Source organism: Pieris rapae, chromosome 5 (genome assembly GCF_905147795.1).
Source record: "Pieris rapae chromosome 5, ilPieRapa1.1, whole genome shotgun sequence".
Taxonomy (NCBI): domain Eukaryota; kingdom Metazoa; phylum Arthropoda; class Insecta; order Lepidoptera; family Pieridae; genus Pieris; species Pieris rapae.
Window position 1 is genome coordinate 443,043 of NC_059513.1, and position 15,741 is coordinate 458,783.

The 15,741-nt window shown below is 34.1% G+C and overlaps 2 protein-coding genes across 3 annotated transcripts; one reads left to right on the forward strand and one right to left on the reverse strand.

Annotated features, from left to right (window-relative positions):
* The first annotated feature begins 261 nt into the window (after positions 1-261).
* Positions 262-12,419, forward strand: LOC111000638 (vacuolar protein sorting-associated protein 35). Of its 2 annotated transcripts, none has more exons than XM_022270164.2 (18): positions 262-455; positions 528-614; positions 818-938; positions 1,254-1,447; positions 1,625-1,753; positions 2,089-2,174; positions 2,394-2,586; positions 3,390-3,518; positions 3,763-3,867; positions 4,471-4,619; positions 5,321-5,540; positions 6,338-6,444; positions 6,910-7,078; positions 7,809-7,906; positions 8,549-8,727; positions 9,717-9,850; positions 11,220-11,393; positions 11,925-12,419. In XM_022270164.2, exons 2-18 carry the CDS (start codon positions 540-542, stop codon positions 12,081-12,083), a joined length of 2,421 nt encoding a protein of 806 aa, XP_022125856.2. In that variant the 5' UTR covers positions 262-455; positions 528-539; the 3' UTR covers positions 12,084-12,419. The 2 variants fall into 2 exon arrangements, with proteins under 2 accessions (XP_022125856.2, XP_022125857.2); XM_022270165.2 differs by having other exon boundaries at positions 534-614.
* Positions 12,420-12,540: 121 nt separating this feature from the next.
* On the reverse strand, positions 12,541-15,533 carry LOC111000639 (histone-arginine methyltransferase CARMER). The gene has a single exon (XM_022270166.2). The coding sequence runs from the start codon at positions 15,381-15,383 to the stop codon at positions 13,785-13,787; it is 1,599 nt and encodes a 532-aa protein (XP_022125858.2). The 5' UTR covers positions 15,384-15,533; the 3' UTR covers positions 12,541-13,784.
* Positions 15,534-15,741: the final 208 nt, after the last annotated feature.

A 15,741-nucleotide genomic window follows, 5' to 3' on the forward strand; every position in this document is an offset into this window, starting at 1 on the left:
CATATTGACAGTTAGTAGATTTGACGGATTTGATTTTTCATTTTGCTTTTCCATTTAGCGTTTGCGTTTATTAATAAATAATACAGTACAAGAGACAATGTTGTTAGTAAATTTTAATCTTGCAATTCCTATCATGTTTTGTATTCAAAGTGAAGCATTGACGTTAATGATAGTCATTAGTCACTAACATGTAATGGGAAAAACACCAATTTTTGATTCGAATGTCAATGTCAAAGTTGAAGTCTTGAGTGTTTTACTGTGTAGTGTGTACAGTGTACTGTGTACACTAATGTGGGTGTACTTTTCAAACGAAACTCATAATTTTGTCTTTACATCATATTATTTACAAATTATTACTTTTTTAAAGTAGGGTAGAAGTATAAGGGTATATTTATATAATATTGAGCATTAAATCCGCAAAAATTTTCGACATATATCGTATATACAATACAGAGGTACGCTTACATCAATCTATTGGAGTAGTAATCTAAATTATGGAGATTTTTTTTCTTAATTAAACTTAATAGTTGCAGGGGGAAATGACGAACCAGTCTTCACCAGTTGAAGAGCAAGAAAAGCTTCTGGAAGAAGCTTTGAATGTAGTTAAAGTGCAAGTATGTTCTAATTTACTACTACTTATTTTCAATCTGCATATACTTAGGTTTAATCTACTTGGACTTAGCTTAATGCTTTATTTTTTGATTTATCTCAACCAAATGTTACCAGTTTGATTTTTATATGATAAAACATAGAAATGATAACTTATAAATGACCACTGTTAATTATCAGTTATTAATAATAACAAATTCCATTTTAGGCGTTTCAAATGAAGAGATGCTTGGATAAATCAAAGTTAATGGATGCTTTAAAGCATGCCTCTACAATGTTGGGAGAGTTACGTACATCCCTTCTGTCTCCTAAGAGCTACTATGAGCTATGTATCCTTTTGTAATTAAATTTAATAAGTACACAACAGAGAATTTAAAAACAGTTTGTTTACATAGTGATTAATACACCTAACATATATGTATGTGAAAATTGAAGATCATTATTTAGATTTTGACTATTTAATGTGTTTGTGGGTTAAGGAATCCTGACAATATTTAGATTAAATAAAACATGATAACTGAAACTGAAAAAGGTTTGGATCTGAGTATATGATTACTATAAATTTCCTATTAAAGCCGTTGTTCTATCTTATCACCACAAAGTATATATAATAAGTATACCAACATAATCCTGAACAAAAACAGATATGGCCATAACTGATGAGCTTAGGCACCTTGAACTGTACCTTCTAGAAGAGTTCCAAAAGGGGCGTAAAGTTGCTGACTTGTATGAATTGGTTCAATATGCTGGTAACATTGTTCCTCGTCTGTATTTGTTAATCACTGTTGGCTTGGTGTATATTAAAACCAATACAAACTTAAGAAGAGATCTTTTAAAGGTGAGTTAAATTTCTGTTAAAAATATGCCAATTTGATATCATAAAACAATTACATCCTTGATAATACATTTATTAAAACAAAAATTAAAACAAAATATTAAATGTGCAACAATTTAACAACTAATTAAATTGTCATAAATTTGGGCCTGAATAAAATAGTATGAATGCATATTCCAGGATCTTGTTGAGATGTGTCGTGGTGTACAGCATCCACTGCGGGGATTGTTCTTGCGCAACTATTTATTACAGTGCACAAGAAACATTCTACCTGATACAACCGAAGCGCAAAATGAAAATGAGGGAACCGTAAGTTATTTTATAGTATTACCCATTACCAAAATTAATAGAATATAAAATATTTTAAGGTAAGTACAAAATTACCTTTTTCATACCTCAAAAGCCGTCTGTCTGTTATTGAAATTTAAAAATAATTAAGAACTGAGATTTAGCTAAGTCTGACTCCTCCCATACATTGAAAATGTATTGGAATATGTATTGAATGAATCTGTGGGTAAAGGTACTATTTGAATAATGATATTTATTTACTGTCTTTTTGAAACACTGAGTACCATACTAAAATACAGTACCTAGGTTCCAGTTTGTTAAAAGATTTATTTATGGTCATATCTTTGTTAAATCAGGCACGTGATGCTATTGACTTCGTGCTGATGAATTTTGCTGAAATGAACAAGTTGTGGGTACGAATGCAGCATCAGGGTCACTCAAGGTATATTTAAATTATTTGTTATCTACAATAATTAATTAATTTATTATTAATACTATGAAAAGGAACGAATAGGCTCATAAAGTACAGGACCGATAAAAAATATTTCAACATTTGAATCCTACATTATCACTGAATAATATAGAATAACTTTATTGCAAGAAAAAATAAGGATATATTTTCTAAACCAAAGCGAACAAAAAGTATTCAATACATTTTCAGAGATAAAGAAAGACGCGAGCGTGAAAGATCAGAGCTCCGTATATTGGTTGGGACGAATTTGGTTCGTTTGTCGCAATTGGAGTCTGTGGGAGTGGATGACTACAGACGTCTCGTGTTGCCTGGGATTTTGGAACAAGTCGTCAGTTGCAGAGATGCGATAGCTCAGGAATATCTTATGGAGTGTATTATACAGGTTGGTGCCTTTTCTTATGGTGTCTGACCCGTAATTGCATCCTTGTTAATTCGGTAACATCAGTAGATACTTTATTAATGGCTAATGCTCGAATTAAATTCTTAGATTTATTATAATATATTTTATGTTATAAAAATATTCTGAACCCTTTTATGTCATTGTTTACCGCAGAACGAAATAAGCTTAACTAAATTTTAATGTCCTATTTACACTAGAAAATAATTTATCTTATCTTGTATCTTATTGTTCAAATGTCTACTGTCAATATGTAATTTACACACAGATTATCAATAATTTTAAATTGTTATAGTTAAAGTCCAAAGGTCAACTACTCAGAGTTTATGTAGACAAAAAGTTTTCATTATTAGTTTTTGTATGCTATAGGATTTTGTTTTTAATTTATTTTATAAATCTTTATTACTCAAGATGTCATATGGAACATGGTGTAATGGTTGTAGCTACTTACAAACATTGTGTAAAAAAAACTTCATCACGATCAAAAAGAGTGGCGGAGAGTTTATTGCCAGTTCTTCTCTTCCGTTCTACCCCCTTCATTTGAGAACTGGCATTAAATGTAAAATTAAAATGATTTCATTTAATGTACATATATTTCTTTTTTTTTTGGAGTTCATAAAAGTGTACATTATGCTACCTATATGAATAAATGATTTTTTGTTTGTTTGTTTGAATTAAATAATAAGGAAGGCAACAGGCTTTTGCTTTAGAGGAGTCTCTTCCAGGCAACCTTAATTAATAAGAAAAAAGAATATATGAATAGGAATTCCAATCTACGCTATTTCCAGGTTTTCCCTGACGAGTTCCACCTGGCCAATCTGCAGCCATTTTTAAAATCGTGTGAAGAACTACAACCTGGAGTCAATATTAAGAACATTATTATTGCTTTAATTGAGCGACTGGCTGCGTTTAGTCAGGTAAGTAATTAAATAACTTGTTGTTATTCATACCAAAAAGGCCTTTTTCGATAAATTTAAAAAATATTACGCTAATCCTCAATAAAAAAAAATTGTTTTGGTCATCCTAATCAGTTTGAAATGTACCTTGTTATAAAATTTCATTATCCATGGGCTAGCCGTTTCGTAGTGCAACTATAAACAGCTGGAAACTAATTAAAATGTATATATACTTTCTATAATCTCATAAATATATAATTTTCAGAGAAATGAAGGCAATGTCAACTTAAGCGTGGTTCTAGAAGATGGAAAAGAAGAAGAGGTGCAATTGTTTGAAGTTTTCTCGGATCAAGTCGCTGCTATTACTCAGGTATTATAATCTTTATTTGTATGTGTTGAATTAAGATACTTGTTATATGACAGTGGTAAGCATATTTTTTAATGAACCACTCCAAAATGTTTTTTCTTATATGGTACAATGAATTATAATCAAATAGGTATTGATCAAAGATATAGTATTATAAGACTATTATCTGGGCAGTATATTTAACCCTTAAGTAAGTTCAATTTCTGGTTGGTTGGTAGCATTTTACGGATTGTCACGAAGATGTGCAGCGATTTTGTCGAAGAAAAGGGAGAGAGCGATTGAGACAGTTTGAGACAGAGTGAGAAAGGGAGATCGAGAAAAAATAAACGCTATTGGTTGATGTGTTCGTTTCGTAGTTACATATTAGAACTTTAGATAGAAATTCTGTGCGTAACATCTGGTGCAGTAAACGCAGATTTTTTATTTATTTATGTTTTAAAATATATGGAGTGATCATATATTGGTACATGATAATCTATTGGGGTTTTTATCTTAGTAATAATTAATTTACTTTACTTTCACTTCTGAATTGTGTACTTTGTACGCACGCACTTTTTTTTTAATAACAATCGCCACCGATCTTAACTCATGCAATTTATTTATCAGAGTCGCACAGACATGCCACCCGAAGACATGCTGTCTCTCCAACTGGCTTTACTGAAGTTGGCGCAGCGCTGTCACCCAGACAAACTTAGTTACGTGGACCGTGTTTTGGCTCACACCGACAGGATCTGCACTGATATTCAGCAGGCGAGGTATTCTTATTTTTTCTCAAATCAAATCAAATCAAAATATCTTTATTCATATAGGTAAACATGTACACTTAGGGGCCGTTCATAAAATACGTCACACTGAAATCTGCTTTTTTTGACCACCTCCCCCCCCCCCCCCATTGTCACGCTGTGTCACACTTTTCAAAACAAAGAAACCCGTTGTGAGCGCTCATGTCATGTAATAAACGGCGAACGTCACGCTGCCCTATACCCCCCCTCCCCCCTTGTCACATCTTGTCACACTTTGCCAGACCCCTCCCCCCTTGTATGCGAACGTAGTTTATGAACGGCCCCTTATGAAAGTCAAGAAAAGCAAATTAAACTAATTGTCAATTTACATTTACAACCAGTTCGCAAGTCAAGGGCGTAGAGCGGGTAAGAAGAACTGGCAAGAAAATTTCCGCCACCCTTTTCAATCGCCTACTTTCTACTGTATTACACGCCTAAATTTTTTATTCCGTAGAATTCTGACAGCTATCTATTTTTGACATGTCAGACATGTCAAACCTTTTTGGCCGAGTCTGAACATGTGTATTTGTGTTGTGAATGTATCCATTTTATTAAGTGCGATGCATTAAAAGTGGTCTTACTGTGAGTGATAATTAATTATATTAACTTATAATGTATAATTATAAGAATTTGTCACATAAAAAAAAGATTATAACCAATCTAAATATTTACAGCGGCAAAAACCACATAGAACACAACACGCCAGTGTTCAAAGAGCTGATGAAGATTCTGAAGCTCCCGGCAGACCATTACAAGAACATCTTAACACTGATCAAACTCCAGAACTACGCGCCTCTCATCAATCGCCTGAATCAAGCTGGGAGGCTGATGATTGCTATGCATTTAATCACGGATGTTATAGAGAGCGATACTACGGTGTCTGCACCGGAAGATGTTAGTATTGGAGATAGTTTAGTGCTTGTCCATTAGTTTGTGGGATCTCTCTGCATCTTCTATCGCATTTACCATAGAGTTCAGATGTCAGAATAAGAGTTAGGACCTGCAGCTAAGTTTCTTATTTGTGCCGCGCACCAATACTATGTGGAACCAGCTGCCGACTGAAGTATTTCCCAACTAATTCGACTTAGGGTACTTTAAGGGCATACAAATTCTTAAAAGGCCGGATACGCACTTGCGAGCTTTCTATCAGTGAGTGTCCCTGAGCGGCAGTATCACTTAACACTGAGCTGTTGTCTGTCTGTTGTCCTGTTAATTAAAAAAATAACACTTTTCAAAGGCCGGCAACGCGCTTACGAAAATTGGTGTCCATGTCTTGGCTGAGGACTGATGTATTGGCGTCCCATAGACTCGTTTGCCCCTTTACGCTGTTTATATTTTATCGAGTCACAAGTGTTAAACTCAGTTATATTCCTGTCAAGGGAATATTTCAAATTTCATCGAAATTAGTTCAGTGATTTTAAAGAAGTGGATAATAGGCGAATGCTTTTTTTAAATTAATTGATGATATTTTTATCTATGGTTTTCAATGCTCATATAATTTGTATATGATTGTATTCTGTTTATTTTGTCTGTTCTGGCCTTATGTTGCAGCCAGATTATAGAATTTATCATTTTATGTTATGGCTATTTATAGGAACTTTAATTTTATTCCTTTGTTGATTAGTTCTCGCATAATAACCCCGGATCTCGCCTGTCAAAGTAAAAATATACTAATAAATTCTTAATTATAGGTTGATTCAGTACTCTCAATGGTCGATGTGTTGGTGAAGGATCAAACTGCTCAAGTAGAAGAGAATAGTACTGAAGACTTTGTGGAAGAACAGGGGCTCATGGCCAGGTAATATATTTATGACGCTCTTGGAGACAGACCGGGAAGATGTGTTATACAATAGTGTTTAGAAATTGTATGTATAAACAAACATTAGACGTCGAGGCTGCATACAAAATTCTTATAAACCCGGCAACTTGCAAGCCTTCTGGTATTGTCGGTGCCCATGGGCGGCGATATCACTTGACAGGTGAGCCTCCTGCCCGTTTGCCCCCTATTATATAGGAAATATCTAAATCAATTATTTTGCTATTATAGTATTAAAACTCCAAATATGGCATGTACGGTTCCTGGGTCATCGGGTGCTTTAAATAATAGAAGATTTTTGTCTTACTTTATAAATAACAAAAAAAAAATTGGCTAAAATCCACGGCTTTCTTTCTCAATTCGCTTCCAGCTGAGGCTTCTATATCTTCTATCCACCTTCTCATGGCGCTCACTTGAAAGTCCATAATTTTTTCTGTGCTTTTCTAGACTTATACATCACTTCAAATCGGATTCGGCCGATCAGCAGTATCAAATACTGAGTGCAGCGAGGAAAGCGCTTCAAGGCGGCGGCGTCAAGCGCATTCAGCATACTTTCCCACCTATTGTGTTCCACGCGTACAGACTGGCCTTCATCTACAAGGATCTTAAGGATCAGGTAAAAAATTGAGAAAAAAATCATTAATATAAAATGAAAAGTTTAATTATAAAAAGTATTTCAAAATAGAACTATACAATTTGCTATTTTTATCTATGTTTAAAAAATTAATTCGACTGTCGTAATTATAAATCTGTTGAAACGTATACAAAACGTCATACATTATTGACGTTATAATTTATCTGATATTAATATAACTTATACATATATATATATCAATCAAATCAATATATAGTTAATTATTAATATTTTGAATTATATTCCCCATAACCCACTTAAAAGTTTTTTTTTACGGTTAACTCTCAATTAAAGTCTATTGTGTTTATGGTCAGGTGGTCTTCTGAATAATCCTCCTTTTGATTATTATTTCCTCTACCGGGCTTTCTGATCTCTATGGCCGACCGGCCCCATTCTCATCTTTACACATAGGGCCCCCACCAGCCTTCTCATGGTTACCATTCTTTGTTCGGTCAATCAATCGATCGTTCGATCAATATTTTAATACCCTGAATTTCACGTTTATAGACAATAGTTGGCGTAGCGGCCCTGAAGTCGAGCACTCAAAGCCGTGTGTGTGTCTCTCTCTCTACACTCAAAACTGTGCACCTCTGTTTCTGTGTGTTCACGACGATGTGTGTCACGCGCAGATGGCCGCATAAAATAAAATGTTCCAATATCGTTATATAGGTTTGTAGCGAAATACGATATAAATACTTTAATTTTGTTCCAGGATGAAATGTGGGAGAAGAAATGCCAGAAGATCTTCCAATTCTGCTATCAGACCATCGGAATGCTGGTTAAAGCTGAGTTGGCTGAACTGCCTCTAAGGTATTTTTGATATTTATTAGAAACCTAAAACTTAACTAGCTATTTTAAGAAATACTCATAGTTCCAAACTATGACTATGGTTTGAGAAAGAACTAATGGACCAAACTTAACATAATTTTATTGTAAGTAATCCGTAAAAAATATGTTTCAATTACATAAAATGCTATGCAATTATTTAAAATTTATAAAAAATATAATATATTGATTATATAATCTGTGGACGTGACAGAAAACGGTCATAGATTAGTCGAATCAAGGATGACTTTTAAATATAATCTGTGCTGCCTTTTAGTGAAATTTCGTCGGAGATAGTTTTTGATGGAAATATATATTTTTTTTAATCAAGAACGATTATTGAACTGAACTGAACACGAATTCTTAAACCTTGTGTATTATATTATACATGCCACTTAATGGCGACTGGTGCAACGCCATCTCAACTTTTGGCGGGATTTTTAAATTATGCATCTTATGAATTTTAAGACAATTAACAGAATTAAGATTAAAAATTTGCATTGGAGCAGTTTTGGTTCATATCCCACATGAATAAATTATAAGAAACATCTAAAATCTTACACTATTTATATACTACGTTACCTCAATAAATTGGCCTATATTTAAATAATATATTCGTTTTCTTAGATTATACCTGCAAGGGGCACTGGCAATAAGCGAAATTGGTTTCGCAAACCATGAGACGATCGCATATGAATATCTCTCGCAGGCTTTTACCTTATACGAAGACGAGATTTCGGATAGCAAAGCGCAGTTGGCCGCTATAACGCTCATTATCGCCACTTTTGAACAGATCAATTGCTTTGGTAAGTTTTTAATCAATACCTGTATGATTTGTTTACATGTCATTGTGTGTCCACAAATATCTGTGTTGTATTCTTCGTCTATTATTTTTTATAGTAGAAGTTACTAAACTTCTATTTGGAATGCGTACCGTAATTAACACGCAGCGTTTATTAAAAGCCGCACTTTTTGTATGTTTAGTGTAAAAATGTTGAATATCCCGAGCAATGATTGACTTTAAAAAGTAGCATTTTGGTTGTTGTGTGGTTTTTATAATTCTTAAATTATCATAATTTTTTAAATTTTTGTATGAACTATAATGAAAGTTTGATTGGCAAAGCTTAAATAATTAATTACTCATGGAGGATTTGTCTAGAATTCTAGATGTAAGCAAACGGCTTTTGATCTTATATTTAAGCAGCTTTGGGCGATTTAGACAGTTTCTTATATAAAGAATATAGAGAGAGCAGGCTTAGTTCAGCCAGCGGCATTCGTTTCTGAGGTCGTACACGCTCGTACAGTGAAGAAAACTTGCTTATTAAAAAATCATATCATCACAAAGTTAATCTGGCTCTCAGACTTTGGACTGGATGGTTGTATATAGCGATTATCTCGCTGCTAGACAGGCTACTTCTAATTAATTGGTTTTCTATAAGTGTTGTCTAATGATTTGCTTTTTTACAAGAGAACCGAGAGTTTTTATTACGCCGGCTTTTTTTTGTCGGCCTACACCATTTGTCTGCTTCGCTGATGTGTAAGATTGCCTACAGGTTCAAATGACGCGGAATAAGTGATACTTGGCTATCTTATGTTCCATATAAAAATATTTTATTTTTATGTCAAGGCACATAATGCTGAATGCTGTAAACAGAATCGGAGATCTCTTTTTTCTATATCAAATGATTCTTAGTCAAAACTCTCTTGAACACGGATGCTGTGCTCGAAATTTATGTAAAATAAATCGCATTTCCTTTTAAGTTCTTTGTAACTCAAGGACAACAAAAAATTTTAGGTGCAGAAAACGCTGAACCAATGCGGAACCAGTGTGCATTGGCAGCTAGTAAGTTACTCAAGAAGCCAGATCAGAGTCGCGCTGTTGCGTTATGTGCTCATCTCTTCTGGAAGGGGGCTAAGGACGGGAAACCGGTAAGGATTTATACCTCATTATAGGCTGTGCGAAAAAGAATTGTAGGACTTCTAAGCAGTGCTAAATTAAGTTTTTAATACAGTTGCTCAAAAAGTGGCATATTGCAGGGAGGTATAGCGTTCGGAAAGTGGGCTATTACACACTCGTGCGTTTTCTTTGCCATTCCCGCACTCGTGCGTTTTCCTTGCCAACTGTCAAAACAATGTGTATTAAAAAAAAAACCAACCACGAAGGTTTTATTAAAAAGATTCATAGAAGTTTTTATGATATATGATTTCTAAATATTATAATAATTGGATTCAATAACTTCGGTTATGTTTCTTTTCATTTCATATCAATTAAGAAAAAACTAACCATGAAGTTTTTACTAAAAAAATCACAGAAGTTTTTATGATTCATGCAAATATTTAAAAAAAAAGCTACTATTTGTTTAAATATCAGATTTAATGATTGGACTCAATGAGTTAGATTTGGTTTTCTTTCAATAAAAATAGTCTACTGAAGAATTGGCTGTATGGGCCAAGTTCCCTTTGCCTACCCAGAATGGGTGAAGAAAAGAAAAATCAAGCTTTGCTCATATTCTTTGCGGTTGGCGCTATTTTCCAAAAATGTTCTTTCGAGTTGAGTTATTTGTTGCACAAAATGAGTAATTTCGACGATATTTTATTTGAATGAATACCACCCGAACGCAGTATAATTGCATAAAATGCTTCGGAGAACAATTTACCGGAAACATATAAGTCGCTACATATCTACGTGCAACAAATTTATTCCGTAGAGAGAATAGAAAAAAAGCAAATAGTTTAATTAAATTGCTTAATTTTTTCGCAACTGTATTAAAAATAGTCGTTCAGTACACGTGCGGTACCGTCATTGCAACTTGTTCCGACTGTCAACCCTCACCTTCACCCTCACCAGGCTTTCCGCACTTGTAATGAAATATACTATTTTGATAACTGTCACGTCACTTTAGTCCGATGAGTTATTTAAACAGGGCAATCGGAGGAGCCTCAACTGATTGTAAGTGATACCACCGCCAAGGAACACCCTCGCCCGCCCATGACAGTTGGCTCGCGAGTACGTTGACGTTTAAGAAGGACACGGACATCGTCTTTATATTAAAGAAATAAAAGTATATTTTTGTGAAAATAATATATCTTAGTTCGTACCGGCATTTCGCCGAACGAGATCAAAAGTTCTCATTGATTCTGAATGCTCAGCTTATAATAATATGTTAATGACAGCTCTGATATGTTAGCGTTATTATTCAGAATACGATGAGAAATTCGCTTTTTTCAATATTTATAGAAAGAACGCTGTCTGACTTATGATTTTCCTGCTCAAATATATCATGTATTCTGTTTAAAGTGGGCCCTCAACGCAGAAACGAGAGCTCTAGAATGTCTCAAAAAGGCAGCGAAGGTCGCCCAACAATGTATGGACGGAGGCGTACAGGCACAACTGTTGGCAGAACTATTGGGAAGATACGTTCTGCTCAGAGAGAGAGGATGTGAGGCGCTTACCACCAACCTCATACAAGCTGTAATGAGTATATTTAATCCTAAATTTCTATATTACTAGCTGACCCGCAAACGTCGTTTTGCCATGAATATTATTTCTAGGAAACATTTTTTTTTTCAATAAAAATAACTATCTACTATAATAAAAGGGGTAACTAAAATAGGGGTGATCGTAGAGGGGCGAAAATTAAGAGTTGTATGTAGTTCTGTCTAAATGTAACAAAAAAAAATGTCCAATTAAAAAAAATTGAGGTGGACACTCATTAACACTTAAGGGTTTGAATTATAGTAGCCTATTCTCAGACTTACTGAATATGCATAAACAATTTCATAAGAATCGGTTGAGCCGTTTCGGAGGAATATGATAATTTTATATATATAGAGAATACTATATCGTTTTTCCACTTATAATTCTTAGGTATTTTTAATAATTTTTTTTTTAATTCATGCCTCATCTACATTTGATCAATAAATCTAAAATTCGATTAGTACAAAGTTAGTTATAAATGCAATTTAGTGGTTTGTAAATATCCCATTGTATTTATTTTAACAGATAATTCAAAAGATCCGTGAAGAGTTAGCAAATCTGGACCAGAGTGAAGAAGTGGAACAAGTAACAAAGCACTTCCATAATACCCTTCAGCATCTCCAAAGTCGTATGGAATGCCCAGACCCAGATTCACTTGGTTATGAGGGATTGCAACTAGCCTAAAAACTATTTATATTGTCTATGGAAGGAATAGGTTTTGTGTTTGATTGTAGTCTGGATTTGGTTATGGTGTGAAATTCTGAATCTGTATCTTCTAGTATCTAGATTTACAATGATTATATTATAACTGTTATGAAAGAAACATTAGGTTTTCTGCTGTAAAATAATATTAGGTTACTGATGAAATTATGATTTAATTTTTATCTCATAAATGTATTTATCTTTATGAAGGAGTCGTAAATAAATGGTACTTCTTGCTTAGCTGATAAGCTATAATCAGAACTTAATCGCAATGTTATCATGTTTATAATTTCAAGATGAAATATATAATTATTTTTATGTTGTTTTTATCTTATCCTAAAACTGAATAAGACTATTTATAAATTGGCTACATTTAATTTTCATTAATACCTTAATCAAATGTCCTGTAGATATTATGTGGATGGAATAAAATGAAAACTGTTTGTGACATATTTAATAATTGATAAGTCAAACAAATTACAAAAGTTTCTATCAATTTCAAGTAGATTCAATGAGATATTGCCAAGTGAGATCAAAATACAAACAATTGGCAATACTAAACATTGTAATGTAATATTTGTTGTATTCTAATCCGTCTGCCAAATCATGAGGTAGCTGTAGTTTTGAAATTCTTTTTATTAGTGCCAATTTTATATATGACACTAATCATAAACCAAAAAACATTATTTTCCTGACTTAATTTTTAAAATTTTCAATGATTATGATATTTGCAAGATGTAAATATTATTATTACACTACATTGACATTAGCAAAATAAGAATGGTCTCCAATCAATTCGGAAAAGAATGTGTATGCATTCCTTAGATCTAAGTACCTATTTTCTGTGTCTCTCTTCTGAAAAATATAGTTGTCAAGTTAAATAGCTACATTAGTAGCTTCACTGGTTACAATATCACTTTTCACATACAAAATGCAGTTACATTAAATAATAATATTACTATATTGATTCATATGGAACACAAAGCAATACTGACAATTCACATATCATATAACAGATTATATTATGTCAAAACTTTGACAAATTATCCTATTCTAACTATTTACATAATTTATTAGTAATGACTTAATCCTCATTCATATTTCCATTGGCAGACAGAAGATTCTCAAAAACACCACAATTTAAAATTCAGAAATGAGCTTTCTACATGATGACATGATTTCATACTTGAGTATTCAACATTAAGCATTTTTAGCACTTATTGCTTAGTCTAAGATGTACTTGAAACTAATTATCTTAATCTAAACGAGCTGCCAAAGCTCAAGTTATGACGCTTTTTGGCCATTTTACTCTGCATCATGCAAAGATTTATTTACAAAAAAAATGTTCATAGGGTAATCAATAATTATTGTTTTCATTAAATTACTAATAAGCGTCATATACTGTAAACAACGCAGCCTAAAGTGCTACATCCAAAATAACACTGGTGTGTTATATTTATTACACTATATAGTGATTAGTAATGCGTGTTAGAGCTATCTCTACAGATAGTTTGCAAGGCGGTTCGTCTCTACTAAACCAATACACAATTTAAATTGAAAGTCCAGTGATGTTTTGTAAATAAATAAGTCCGCTTATACACTATAGTTTGAACGGAAGATTGTTCACAACCGGTTGCGACGGTTTCTTATAGCCCGTAGGCGCGCACGGCGCGACTTCGCGGATTATATATCCCCGTTTTGACTTATTCCAATTCTCTTGATGAACTCCTCTTGTAACATTACTGTTTTGATCATGTTTGGATGAGCTGCATAGGCCATGGTTTGATCTGGGGTTGAGCAAAACTGCTGTGTGCCATCTGTCAAAATAACACCTTGTCCATTACTTAGTGAACCTGCTGACTCAATAGAGTTCCAGTAAGTTTCACTTGGAGATGTTGTGTTAACCCCTGGAGGGGGAGCTGCTGGGGCACCTGTATATCTAAAGTATGGATTTTTCAAGTCCAAAGTGTTTGAAGAAGAAATGTTGGTTCCCTCCAAACTAATCTCCATAGTAACATCATAGCTTTGTCTTTTATTGGCCAATAGCAGTACTCGACCAGTTAAAGCTTGTCCCTGTTTAGCAAAAATAGGAGTCTCAAGCAAACATCTTACTTGGTACCAGTGAGTTAATGGCTCTGTAGGTGCAGTGGACAGCCAAATATGTTGTGTGCTTCCTGCAAATAGAACATCAAACCAAAATGCTAAGCCATGGCAAGTTCCTGACTGTGTCAATTCAAATCTGAAAGGTACTTCAATTCGATGCAAATCAGTCTCATTAGCATTTAAGAAATCTACCACATGTCTCACAGATCTCGACATACAAATGCGTACATCAAATGTATCAACTATAGGCTGTCTAAAATATTCTTTCATGGCAGCTGTGCGTAAGGCACTCAAATCAACCCCATGGAAACAAGATTGGTACCAGAAATTGGCCTTATTATATTGTTCCATAAAGAGAGCATCATCTGTAAATGGAGCTATATGTAAGTCTCCCCTTGTAGGATACATGTTACCATTTGGTTTCAACCATTTTTTAGCATGAAGATAAGTTTCTAACATGCGTTCATTGTATAGCATATAGCCCATAGGTTCAGAAATTATTATATCGACACTTTCAGGCAGTTCAATTTCCTCAATTTTACCAGCTACAACTGTTATTCGATCATGAAGTCCATTGGCTTGAACTAATGCTTGAGCATGGTGTGCCATGTTACTAGCTTCTACTGCATATACTTTCCGGGCACCAGCTTGTGCAGCAAAGAATGACAATATACCTGATCCAGCACCTACATCGAGGATTACTTTATTTTTGAAATCGTTTATGTTCGACAATATAGCCCGCTGATAAGTGCTTGTTCTTACATAGTCCTGCATCATGTTTTGCTGCTGACTTAAGTAACCATAAAACTGGAAATATTGCATCGCTGACGAATCTTCTGTTCGCACCGTGAAAACAGAGGACGATCTGCCCGCTTTAATCTTGCTAACAAGTAAATGGAAATTTTGACAGTCACCTTCAGAACCAAACTTGAAGAACAGCGTTTCATTATCTATCGTAAAAATATAAGATTGACCAGCCACCCGTGAACACTCGCTTTGATTGTGGACAGGAAATTCAAGCACTTCCTGAGCTAATACAGGATCCGCACGTATTACTTTAACACTAAGCCCTTGCGGGTCATAATCCACGTTTACGTTTGTAGCGAAATTAAAACGCGAAGTAAGAGCACCGTCATTGTTGACGGTGGATACCGTCACCCCGCGAAACGTGTTCGCCATTTTATTCACACGCGGCGGCCTTGTTTCTATTGTTTTGATAAAACACACGCGTATGAAACAAAGAGAAATGTCGTTGAGAAGTTTAACGAAGACCGGTGTAAAATCGATCACTCACAAACTTCCTCCCTCCGTTTGTCTATGGTGGCGGCAGCGGCAGCGTGCTAATTTTTTTCTTGGTTACGGTTGCGTTCAGTAATCAAAAAATAATGTGTCATTGTCTATGGATTAAAGGGATGATAAAAACATTTATCATGACCAATTTTCAAAAGTGACTATTATTATAAATATGGGCTACTTACTTAAAATTTACGTCTATAAAATAATTTAAATAACGATTAGTGAATCGCTTCATTTACTT